A 12,885-nucleotide genomic window follows, 5' to 3' on the forward strand; every position below is an offset into this window, starting at 1 on the left:
TGCTTCCTTTGGCACAAGGCCTCCACACACACTTATGTGAGCAAAAAAAAACAAGAGAAAGTACTTCTCTCACACACTCTGGACAGTTATGTGCACTAATAGTTTTCGGATTCAATCAAATGAACTTATCCATTCGAACATATCTTCATATCAGCTCACTTAATGCAGCATATGTAAATTATTGTTATTATATTTTGTCATTTTATAATCCATATCTTTAAAAAGAATGTATTTCTGTATGATTCCTTATTACGCACATACACCCCGTTATAAGGACAGCAACTTTTAAACTGCGATGCTGTAACAGCTAAATATTCGACTGGCTACCCCTCTGCTCTTTTCCTCTCTCCTCCTCCAATCATATTCCTTTGCATTAAAAAAACTAAAACCTTGGTTGAATACTGCATTTTATAGAATATTCTGTTTATATTTACTTTTATTTCTAAGTTTGTGAACGCAAACGGTGACAGCAATGTATATGATATTACTATGCATTATTAACATGTTTCTCAATGACTTCATGAGTAATACCTTTTTAGGTAATTTACGTATTGATCCTTAAGTTTCACTTTCCTATTTTCAATAAACCTGACCTTAGGCAACACTGCAAGTGAATTCAATTTAGGAGGAGTTTAGCTGCATGTCACTTTATTCAAACAAAACATTTCCCATTATTGGACAGGTCCTGGATTAGTTTGCACTACGGCAATACATAACCATACACACACACACACACACACACAGCCTCACCAGCAGAGAAAGTGAGTTGGATTTGCTCGTCCACAATCTCCACAGCGATAAAGTCATGCTTTTCATTAAACCTTCCATTATAGAGTAACAGTGCGTTTCTCTCTCTAGTGGCAAACCTGTGGAACAAAAACATAAATGTTCAAAGTATGGCCAATATGATTAGGATTCACATAACATATATAGAACATGTTTCATACAAATCATACTAGACTTTCAGGGTAACACTCCAATCTGTGAATATATTTTCACTCCAAAGACCAGGATTCGTTTTATAAACACCTCAAACAGGATCATGCATTATTCCAGGATACCAAATGCGGATGCTGAAAGAGAGAGGGAAGATGGAAAAGGAAGTAAGAGAAAGATAAAACGTGTGAACAAAGCGTGCGCTAATTGTGGTAGTGACGAGGTAACTGACGGAGAAGTCACTGGGGGAAGCTGACCTGCAGGTGTTTGCCAACTTGTGGCAGTTTTGCAGGTCACATGGAAGGCAGATAGAGAGAGGTGTCAGGTAGCACCTGGCACAAGGGCACACTCACAGGAAGCAGGAACAAAGATCCGCACCACACACTACATCCTGTTTGCACGTTAGCTGTGGAGATCTGATTGGAGTAAGTTTTAATGTGAATTTATATCTGAGGAACCCTTGAAAACTCATTTTGCTGAAGCAGCAATCCAGCATGGGATCCATAACCACTACTTGCTTTTTAATTCACTCCACACATGATTCATGCGTGTCACACAGGGGAAATGTGAAACGTTCATTTCTGCGCTTTCAACATGAATAGTTAAATATAACATGTAAATATGTGTATTGACTGTCAGAATATTATGTAAATGTTATGTATGTGTTATTACTGTGTAAAGTTGATTAGCCCATCCAGATTCCTACACCCATACTATATACAATGGCTTCATTTCATAAAGTGTCTTAAATGGACTCTTTTTCATGGCTTGAATAGATTATTTATTACTTTTGTGAAACCAAGAATAGGGGACATGGCACCCTAGTGCTTAGCACGTTTGTCTCGCACCTCCGGGGTTTGGGGTTCTCCTGCGTGTGCAGAGTTTGCATGTTCTCCCCATACTTTGGGGGGTTTTCTCTGGGTACTCTGCTTTCCTCCCCAGTCCAAAGACATGCACTAAAGGCTGACTGGCATTTACAAATTGTCCATAGTGTGTGAATGTGTGTAAACCCTGTCATGGGTTAGCACCCCATCCAGGGTGTCCCCTGCATTGTCCCCCGAGTTCCCTGTGATGGGCTATTTAGGCTCCCCCGTGACCCTGTATAGGAGAGGTGGTATGGAAAATGGACGGATGGAACCAGGAATTGCACCACAATTGTTTGTAAAAATGAATGTTATGTTTCTTTCTAACCCAGACTCGTAGATTCATCATTCACTGTCATACCAAGTGGTAATATTTACTTAAGCTTCTTTCGCCGACATATCCATAGCACTTCTTTGGCGGTGACTGAAAAGGTGAATGTGAAATATAATACCAGGTGTAATAAACACAAACGAGGTGGATTACTTTCTTGATAATTCTTTTTTTTCTTTTAAATGCCTTTGGAGGTGAAATGAAAGAGCTTGCTAACAACAATCGCCACTTCTCTGTTTACCCTGCTTGCTACTCAGAAAAGACATGGTATGATTACAGACTTGAAGCACTTATATAAATAAATAAGCACAAATATCTCTTTCAGTGAGTGTGTTTTGTCCCAATGCTATAAGACCCAGCCACAATTTTTTCATAATATCAGGATTTTTATAAATGGTTTAAAATGAAAATAGGTGTCACTAAAGTGTATCAGGTTTAAACTAGTAGGAGGAGGATAGGATGATGGACCAGTAGTACATTTGTGCAATTTCACCTACAAATTTAATGTAAATCTTTTAAAGATTTCATTTGACTTACCCTCGTAGTAATGACAATTTACTGATATTAGAATTTTTTTAGCAATCCTATTCTATATCACGACCAGCCTGACATGAGAATATGGATGGACAGCTGGCTGTCCACACTGGCAGACAGGCAGAGGTACTCACATGAAGGAGAGTGTGAAGTGAAACCTCTGTCTCAGGCCCCTGAAGGTGACAAATGCGTTCCCAGGAAAGCTGCGTGTGCTCATTTGACAGTAGGGCTTCTCAAACGCTCCTTCAGGACACTGGCACATAAACCCACCAACCAGCAGGTCCACACAGCGGCCTCCATTCTTACACACACCCGACACACAGCGGCCCGATCGAGAGCTCACCTCACAGTTCTCACCTGGAATGGAGATACAGGATGAAGAGTTGAGGCCAAAAATAATATACACATATAACAAAGTATCACATTTCCACGTAAATAATGACGAACTTGGCAGACGCTTGCAACGGATGTAATAAATCAGCGTCTGTTTGTTAATACAGGCCCCAACAAATTAATGCATTAAAAGCAAACAGCCCTGAGACACAGCTTTTACAGGCTTTACACATGAGTTCAACCTGAACCCACACCATGTTTTTCTTCCCTCCCCCGTCTACACAACACACTCAATACTGCGTTCAGTGACCCAGGCTAACCCCTGCTCTTAATCAAACACAACTAGCCTTCAGCCCAAAGGCAGAGTGATAATAGCAGAAACGTGGTGGTGGTCTGGAGGACACCTGTCAGCCTACAACACCACTATTCTGGAAGCTGAGATCTCTGAAGAAGTGATGACAGCTCGCTAATGGAGAAAGATGACATCATTTGCTTTTTTTTTTGTTCTCTTATGAATGACTGGGTTTTTTGGGGAATTCTTTTGGGTTTTGTTATTTGCTATATGAATGCTGTGTGTGGGCCTGAGATAATGAAATGTGAGTCAAAGAAAATCCAGGTGCAAGATGAGAAATCTTTCATGGTTTGATGTAGCTCCACTAGAGATGGATTCACATTCCGTGCACTAACTTCATGCTGTTTATTTTACTGTAGTTAGTAAATCGTTTATAGTAGATACTCAATCATTTTGTGTCCCATTTTCTCACCAACTTGGTCACATGTCAACTGGGGATGGTGTAGACTAATTGCCTATGAGACACGTTAAGTCAGCTGCTACATCTTTTTGCACTGATCCTCATGCTGTGGCACTGTAAAGCGCTATTTACCCTCTTCCACATACATGAGCTCACAGATGCTAATAATTGGTTAGTGTTACTCTGATCCACAGGGGAGAGTATGCCATTATTCACTCCCAGAGAGCACGGCCAATTTGCTCTCTCTCAGGATTTGAATCAATATAATGTTTTGAGGTAAATACATGGGCGTATGAGCCATTATACATGGGGGGACATGTCCAACCCACATTTCAAAATCTAGGTTTTGTCCCCCCGACTTTTTCCTAATCTCAAATTGTATTTCACATTGCCTGCCTGTCAACTGGACAGTCTCCAAATTATTCCACAATTCCGAAACTTTTAGAAACATAATTCAATTAAAAAAACAAACTTTCTCTAAAATAAGCGAGGGGTCAGACTCGAGTAGCTAGTCTGTCACTGCAAGGTAACAAGCAAAACCTGTTATGGACTTTCAGAGAGGTGTCCACTCTTATGCAATGAAATCAGAATGGATTCATTTGGAGATGACGCCCATATTCCGTGACCATCCATGGAAAAAAAAAACCTCACGTCCTGAGGTGAGGGCGGTCACGACACAGCATTCAGACACTCTTGAGCACACTAATGTATAGGTGAAAGATTTACCACTTTGTATTTGAGGTAGGATATCGTAGCTATTTCAACCTATGAAATTGCCGATTGTTTGCTGGTTTTTATCAATAATTTTGTTGTCGAAATAATTATTTTGCCTATGAAACTGTCACAGCATGTCCCGAAGCACTCCGTCACCAGCCCCCCATCCACCCCGCTCCCAAGGTTCAAAATCAATCCTACGCCCCTGGGTAAGTAAATGAATAATAGGATGAGTCTTTAAGGACTTTATTGTGAAGCCTTAAGCTCAACTGAATCTCTACTCTGAGTCTTTCTGGTTATGTACATAAGAGTGTGTAAGTATCAATAAAGCTTTTACTATTCGGTATCTGGACATAGTTATTAGTTGCCATAGCTGCATCATATCTATCATATCTTAAACCTCAGTAACCTGTGTCAGTATGTTAGCAGATGAATGCACTCAAGGACAACATCTAATGGAGTTGAGTGATCTATTACAGTGTGTTCATCCAATACACTCGCTATTGTGCACCTGCCACCTTACATTGACAAGAATTGGGCCCTGAGGAAATATGTGTTAGGATGTACAAGGCAAGTTCCAGGGATGTAATGACCCAAATGCCTCCTAGATAATCCCTCATTTCAGAGGAATTACAGGGATATATTACATGGTAATGAGAGAAACGTAGTGCAGGAACTACAGAAGCCACTGTCAACACCTCAGAATATGACCACAGGCTATAAGAGGAACATGGCCTCACTGTTGAGCTTGGACAAGAAATCCGAATCCATGGAGAAAATAGTTGTCAAAATGGGTGAAAGATCCAGAGAGGAATCTCCACTACTCAAGTTAAAGGTATGCCAAAGAATTCTCTACATGTATTTCATCTCATCAGAGAGGTCCTGGTGGGTCACGTTTCTACATTATCAGACTTAATGAGGCTCTGACAGCGAGAGGAATGCAGAAGGTGACAGTTTGTTGAGAAATCAGCTGCACTCACTGTTAGCAAATAATAATCTTCTAATCTGTTATTGCTACAAGTTAAACTGGTTTATCCAAGCAATATACAGAGCCTAAAATGAGTGAAAACGCAAAACTGATCAGTGTCCTAAAAGCACTGCAGTGCAAAGGTCATTGTTAAATAGTGAAACAAACATCACTGTCAACTCTCTCTCTCTCTCTCTCTCTCTCTCTCTCTCTCTCTCTCTCTCGCTCTCTCTAGCAGTTAAAATGATCTTAACTCTATGATGTTTTTCGGAAACTGGTCCCAGATCAGAACTTCAGGAAGAAAAATAGGAAAGAGGAAGTGATAAAAAAAAACAAAAAACAAGAGCACTCACCTGTAAAATCCTCAGGGCACTCGCAGGTGTATCCCCCTTCACGGCTAAGGCACTTCCCATTGTTTTTGCATGGTGCCGAGTAGCACAGGTCTATCTCTGTCTCGCAGTAATCGCCAGTAAAACCATCTGGACATCGGCAACGCAGCCCATTTACAGGATGGATGGGCCTGAAGAGGACTGTGTTGGAGGCCACAAAGGGAGCTGAACTGTCAAACTTCAGCACTGACACACACTTCATGTAATTCTGACAGGGCTCACGCAGGCAGATGTTGTCGTCGAAGGGGAGGACATGTTGTGAAGAGATGAGCGTCAGCAGCGTGCGGTTCAGGTACAGCTGCTCCTGGAGCTCCTCGGTGGGGTAGAAGCGGCCTGGGGTGCCACCAGGCAGCAGGGCTGAGAAAGTAACGTTGAGGACACTCGTGTCCACGTCCGTGTCATTCTGTACATTGAAGACGAACACGCCATCGCGGCTGGTGGACAGCACAGCAGCTACGCTCTCTGTGAATAGGCTGAGCAGTGGTGAGAGAAAGCGCTCCTGGGACATGTTCTCCAGTCGCACTGTGATACTGTTCGTCAACATGTCATCTGTGATGATGGCAACACGGAGAGTGCAAAGAGCAGAGACATGGTGGAGACCATCTGAGAACAAAGAATCACACAATTCTGAGTCTTATTGGAAAATATATGAAATGACTGAAGACTATGGAGAAACGACTAGGGCTAAAATGACTAGGGCTGCAACTAACAATTATTTTCATAATCGATTAGTTGGCCGATTATTTTTTTGATTAATGGAATGGGGGGCAAACTTTCAGTACCATTTTTTAATTTATTTAAAATAAAATCCACAAACTGAGTGTTACAAATATAAACTTAAGAGTAAAATTTTACACAACAGTTTGTCCGATTTTATAAGACTGAAAGAACCCAATACACACAGACAAACACCAGAACACATTCATTTAGGACTGTGGTATATATATATATATTTATGCATTACTTTTTATGGATGCACAAAAAGCACTGAATTCTACAGTACTAGCAATCCATGGTCAATTGGTAGAACCTATCATTCCCCACGGATTGGTACAAATACCAGGTTCAATTATATTTTATTTTTGGTGTGACATTGAATTTGACTCTGAATTATCTTTTGTTTATTTTATGCATCAATGCGACACTTGAACTTGTCTACCACTCATAGGTTTTTGCAAATTGTAATTTCATTTTTAAATAATTTTTAAATAAATACATCAGTGAACGATCGTCGGCTCAGCTAACGTGATACTTGTGAATGCACACAAATAACCAAAGTGATTAATTTTAAAACATATCATTTGAATATATTTTGAAACATTTAACAAAAAAATATATATATTATTTAAACATTTTTAAAACTTTCCTATGGACCCCCTGCAATTACACCACTGACCATTAGGGGTCGGCGGAAACACTGCACTAGATGGTAGAGTACATAGTACATAGTGTACGTGTATAGTACTTCATTTGGGACACAACTTTAGTATTTACTCTCCGAAGCGTGTTTTCGGAACAGAAGTAACGTAATGAGTAAATGTACTGCGTGCAGACCAACCAACTAATCAATAATGAGATTCGTTGACAACGATTTTATTGAGCATGATGATGCTCGTGTTTACAAATGGCAAAAATGTTATTTTTTATAATAACTATATAGGAAGATATATACAGTACTTAGGCCATTGTAGCAATTTCTTGGACAGTAAAAACAATTTACTATTCTAAACAATTTTTTTTTAATGGCTTAAAATGACTTGTTCAGGAGGTCTTGAAATCCATAAATGATGTGTATTACATTTAATTACATCTATAGTGAAAGGAAAACCACAAAGGCTAATATTAGAAATTTATAATGGAATTACTCGTATTATTGCTGTGGTTAAAAGCTAGTAAAAAAATTACTATGACTAAATAAAATGACTTTATATGACTAAACACATGTGATGTTAATGACGTCTATGGCATCAGCAATACAGCGAGATGTATCAAATCTGCTGTTTTGAAACTGCTGCAAAAACTCGTCTGATTCTCTTAAGCGAAAATGAAACAGAAAACAGCAACAGCAAATCCTCTAGCAGCAGTTCAGCATGCCGTGAGAGTGTAAGAGCTCTGTGTTACATCAACTAACAGCACCACAACACTTGTCCTCTATTGTGTGTCTGTTGTTAAGGCTTTGTTCAGATCTAGTGTATTCTTTCATCCCTCCAGTTTGTCCCTGTGTAAAGGGCTCCACTACTCATTAGAATGGAGTGAGTTATAATTGCCAGACAATGAGGAGACATTTGCACTTTATCACGCTGTCCTCTCACATATTCTCAGCTCAGAGAGCTGTGCGGGCAGAAAAAAACACATATTTTCACCTTCACACATACGGACGAACGAAAACTCACAATAAAAATTAGTTATAGTATTAGAATACACAATATATTCACAACAAATACCTAGACAGTTTCTTTCCCCACTTTTACTCACGCTCATTTACTTAACTTTTTTTCTGTTCGTTATATTTAGAATTCCTTTGCAGGACAAGTAAAGGGGCTACTAGTGCATCATGTAGCATTGCAGGCTCCCTGGTTCAATCCTGCTGGGTTTATTGTCTTTGGAGAGTTTTGTATGTTCTCCAAATGCACATGTGGGTTCCTCTGTTTTGTTTCTTTCAGCAAACTCCCAAAAACAAGGCGGTAGGTAGACTAGCTAAGCTAAATTGCCCCAGGTGTGAAAATTCTAGCATTTTCTACAGCCCCAATGAACGGTAATGATTTTGTCATTACTTTAAAATCATCTCAGTACATTGGTCCACTTCAAAATGGCATAAACCACAATCACTGTGGTCTCTGCAGCTAAATGGCACCATTAGCATAAGTGGATCACTGTTACAGAGCACTAAAGTAAGTGCTAATTTGTTTGCACTGTGTTTGCAGGTGTGTTTGTTTTCTAATGGCATGTGCATTAAAGTCCATTCTTCTATCATTCTGTACTGCACGGAGTAAAGTGGGTTTCTCTCTCTCACTCACTTCCATTTTGTCCATCCACTTGCCAATAACATGAAAATGAATGGTAGGCAAGCAGATTTTATTGACATGGACAGAGTTATCCTGGGGTCAGATATCAGCTAATTGCACAGAGAAAAGCCCAAATGATCCAATACGATACACAAGAGCACCAAATTTATAATCACATTTCAGTGATAGGGTACTTACCAATAAATTATGTCTTCCTAACGGGGATACACAGTTTTATGAGGACATGGCATTTCTTACAGAGACGTTCCAGGATAAGTACTATGCTGAGGATCTCTGTAAATTCCTCTCTCGTTCTTTCCAGTAAACAATAAAGCAAAGGACATATACACATATTAAACACAAGTGTGGTCTTGGCACTCCTCCAGTTCAGAGGCTGTTCTGTCTGATGCTCAGAATGTCATTAATTTGTCAGTCACTAACGTCAAAACAACTACAGTCATACAGCTATTAAACAGCCTACTGCTGGAAGACACAACTCAACAAATTCCTAAACCGTCATGCTAGAGGAAATGAGAAATTCCAGTACATAACCAGTGTCCTTAAGAAATGTTGTTGTTAAGTAAAAGACTAATGTTAAGTAAGAGACTACTCTTTAGCCCAGTGTTGCACCACTTAGCTTCAGGATATTAGCAGAACTTTATCACATTTAATTCACGTCAATACCCAGCATTCATTGTGCAAGTAGATCATATATTCAATGGGGAATCAATCGTCAGTGATATTGCACATGTGAGAAGAATTGCTGTCCAAACATGGTACAAAATATAGAAAAAAGACAAGTACTTTGCTGTCTGAGTTTCAAAAACATGTCTAGCTTGCTTTAGCTTTTGGTTTGTAACATTATCATGTCTTAAACGTGTTCTTCAACAAATAAGATTCCTTACTATAGTTACGTGGCTCAGTTTATCTTTAGAAGCCCTGCTTATTATTATGTGATTATCTGTCCATCCATCCATCCATCCATCCATCCATTTTCTGTATCGCTTATCCTACACAGGGTCATGGCGAGCCTGGAGCCTATCCCAGGGGACTCAGGGCACGAGGCGGGGAACACCCTGGATGGGGTGCCAGCCCCTCACAGGGCAAAATCGAACACACATTCACACACTACGGACAATTTGGAGATGCCAATCAGCCTACAGTGCATGTCTATGGACTGGGACACCGGAGTACGTGGAGAAAACCCCAGATCTTTGGTTTCTCTATGTTGTAGTGCAGTTGTCACCAACCCTCTTCCTTGAGATCTACCTTCCTGCAGGTTTCATCTCCAACCAAAATCTAACACACTTGTTTTAGGTGATCAAGAACCTCTTAAGGCAATGATTAGATGGTCAGGTGGGCACAATTATGTTTGGAGCTAAAGTCATCATGAAGGTAGATCTCCAGTAACCCTGTTGTGCCTCTGTCATGTATCACTATACAATAGTAAATCAAATGATTTTGATTTCAAGTCTTTTACTATAGTAGTTAATGCTCTCCACTATGTATCTCATCTGGTAAGAAACGTTCACAAAATTGTAATCTAAATAAGATATTCAGCTTTTTTGCAGTAGCTTTCTGTACCATTAATATCTGACTTATTTCTGCATTACATTCCTCAGTCAGTGAGGAAGCAGGAAAAAATATCTGCATTAAAAATTATTTAAGTTAGCTCAAGTTAAATTAGTATGTGGTTCGGAAATGCAAATTCTTCAAAATCACAAACACGACAAAATGAAATTATACACCACAGTTTTTCTACATTGTATTAGACAAACCAACCCCTAAGAGCATTCTATACCTCGAAACACACCCACACTACACACTATAAAACACACAGAACAAGAGAAGTGTACCACACACCGTCTGAATCCCCAGTGAATGTTAATGAAGACTCATTCCTAACAAAGAAGTGAAAAGGAAAAAGACCGCTAACACCATTAACACAATATGAAACACAGTAATTAATTCCTTTTTAGCATTTTGACTATTGAGTGTTGACTCTGTAAGCAAAGATCTTTCTTTTCTTGTACGAGTGGCAGACCCTCAAACCACCCCCACAACACACACACACACACACACACACACACACACACACACACACAAAGAGTTAAAATTTCATTCCTAAGAGCCAAAAATCCACAGGGAAAGAACTCTGATTCCACGTCCTGGTGGGAAGTTAAAATAAGCCAAGATCACGGCTGCCATTCAAAAACACAGGTCAACTAATGCCAACACATAGCCTTCTTTCAGGGCATGATCATCACTGAAGCCTGACCTAAATATGTTTGGTGCCGTGCCAATTGGCCTTCATAATACAATGAGCAGAGCTAAGAGTGGTGCCAAAGAGTGCACGCTATACCGCGGTTGGGCTCGAAATGCTGTCAAAAACTTTGAAACAAGCAATCAAAACTCGGGACAGATCGGAAACTTGGAAGAGGTCCAAGACAAAATGAGTGATAAGTTTCCTTAAAAATAATTCCAAGTACAGTGGATTTTTGTAACAGAATAATCCCATACAAAAAGTGTCTATAATTTGAACAGCCAAACAACCCAAAAAGTGCATTAATTCTCTCCAAATAATTGTACCTCCTTTTGCTAATCTCATCAAGACTGTGCCATCTCAGACACTTGCTTTGTTTCATTATGTACTGAAAACCTGGCAGTTCTGTTACTCTCCTAATGCGTCTTCTCCACATACAGGCTTCACTCATTTTTCAGACATATTAAAACCCCACGCTTGTCCTCAGCATGGCTTCTGTGGAATGCAGTAAAGGTGCACTCAGAAAAACGTAATGAACAAAAGAGCTTTCCACAGAGTGCACACTCTAAGTGCTTTGTAATGGAGGCCGCGCCTCTCCAGACTGCCCTCGTGAATCTGTTATGGATCTTGTTAACATCAGCAGTGGCAGGCCTGCCTCTTGCAGAGCACGCATGAGGAGCAGTGGCATGCCACAAATTTCTGCCTTTACAGCGATAAGAAGCACTGTTTATGGGAATTTCTGAGTTTATAGGGATTGCTGTAAATCCAATGTTGAAAGATTGGATCATGTGGTGGAGTTAATATGTGTGAAATATGATCAGATGTACTAGTATTTATGAGCAGTGATGGACCTCCTGAGTCCAGATTTGTTACATCACTGCCTAAGGACAGAACGTGGGGGGAAAAATGCTAAACAGGCATATTTTGCCAGATGCAGCTCAATACACAAATAAGATTCTGGTCATCCTTCCCTTCCCTGTTTCTGTTTTACATCAGCATGAATTAGATAATGATTGTACAAAGTGCTAAAAGTCTGACTGAGCATGGGCATAGGTAGAGGCCCCACACTAACTAAGTTTCCTCTCAGGTTCACAATTCTCAGATGATGTCTTTCAATGATCCAGTGATCCTGGTTGCAATGCAGAACACAATTCCAAGAGGACGCATCTCAGGAATTGAAAACAACTCAGAAGCCAAATCATTATCATGAGCCAAAAAAAACACTGCAGTATATAAAGACAAATTCCCGCCTTAGCCTGAGGAGTTCAGCGCTTTTCTAAAGGCATCAGTGTGTCCATTGATAGTTGTTCTGCAACAGTAAAACCACTTTGTATAACCTTAAGCACAATCATGACTTAACTACAAAAAAAACTTCATGTAATAATTAACAACGAATTACACCTCATTACTTTACTGCAGTGGCCACCAAATCATACACACCAGTCCAAGTGTGCATACACAGATTCAAGAGCATAAATACTGTGGGTTGTTTTTGTTGTTTTTTAAATAATTCCTGGCATGCGCACTGGAAATAATGTGCACATTTTTCAAAGCATGTTTTGTAATGTATAAACATCAGGCCCGAATATGCACAAGTCTAATAGCCTAGTGGTGAAATGAAGAGTTTAGTCTTTCATAACAGAAAATATAACATGCGTTGGCCTTGGTACGGTCCTAAGAGAAATCCTCCAAAGTCCCTTTCTGGACTCTTTGTCAAATATTACATGGTATCCAATGGCAACCATTTGTATTTCATGTGAAAATGAAGCACAGCCATTGAACATGAGAGCAACTAAGC

General features: G+C 39.8%; 1 protein-coding gene across 2 annotated transcripts in view; it reads right to left on the reverse strand.

The window, feature by feature from the left end:
- Nucleotides 1-12,885, reverse strand: part of celsr1b (cadherin EGF LAG seven-pass G-type receptor 1b) — a 60,375-nt gene that overhangs the window by 40,050 nt on the left and 7,440 nt on the right. For both annotated transcript variants that reach the window (XM_053631212.1, XM_053631213.1), the window contains exons 2-4: nt 5,784-6,422; nt 2,799-3,021; nt 751-866 (exon numbers count right to left, since the gene is read on the reverse strand). In XM_053631212.1, the coding sequence (XP_053487187.1) occupies nt 751-866; nt 2,799-3,021; nt 5,784-6,422 (978 nt within the window). The remainder of the gene's footprint in view (nt 1-750; nt 867-2,798; nt 3,022-5,783; nt 6,423-12,885) is intronic.

The sequence above is a fragment of the Ictalurus furcatus genome, chromosome 8 (assembly GCF_023375685.1).
Source record: "Ictalurus furcatus strain D&B chromosome 8, Billie_1.0, whole genome shotgun sequence".
NCBI classification, from domain to species: Eukaryota; Metazoa; Chordata; class Actinopteri; order Siluriformes; family Ictaluridae; genus Ictalurus; species Ictalurus furcatus.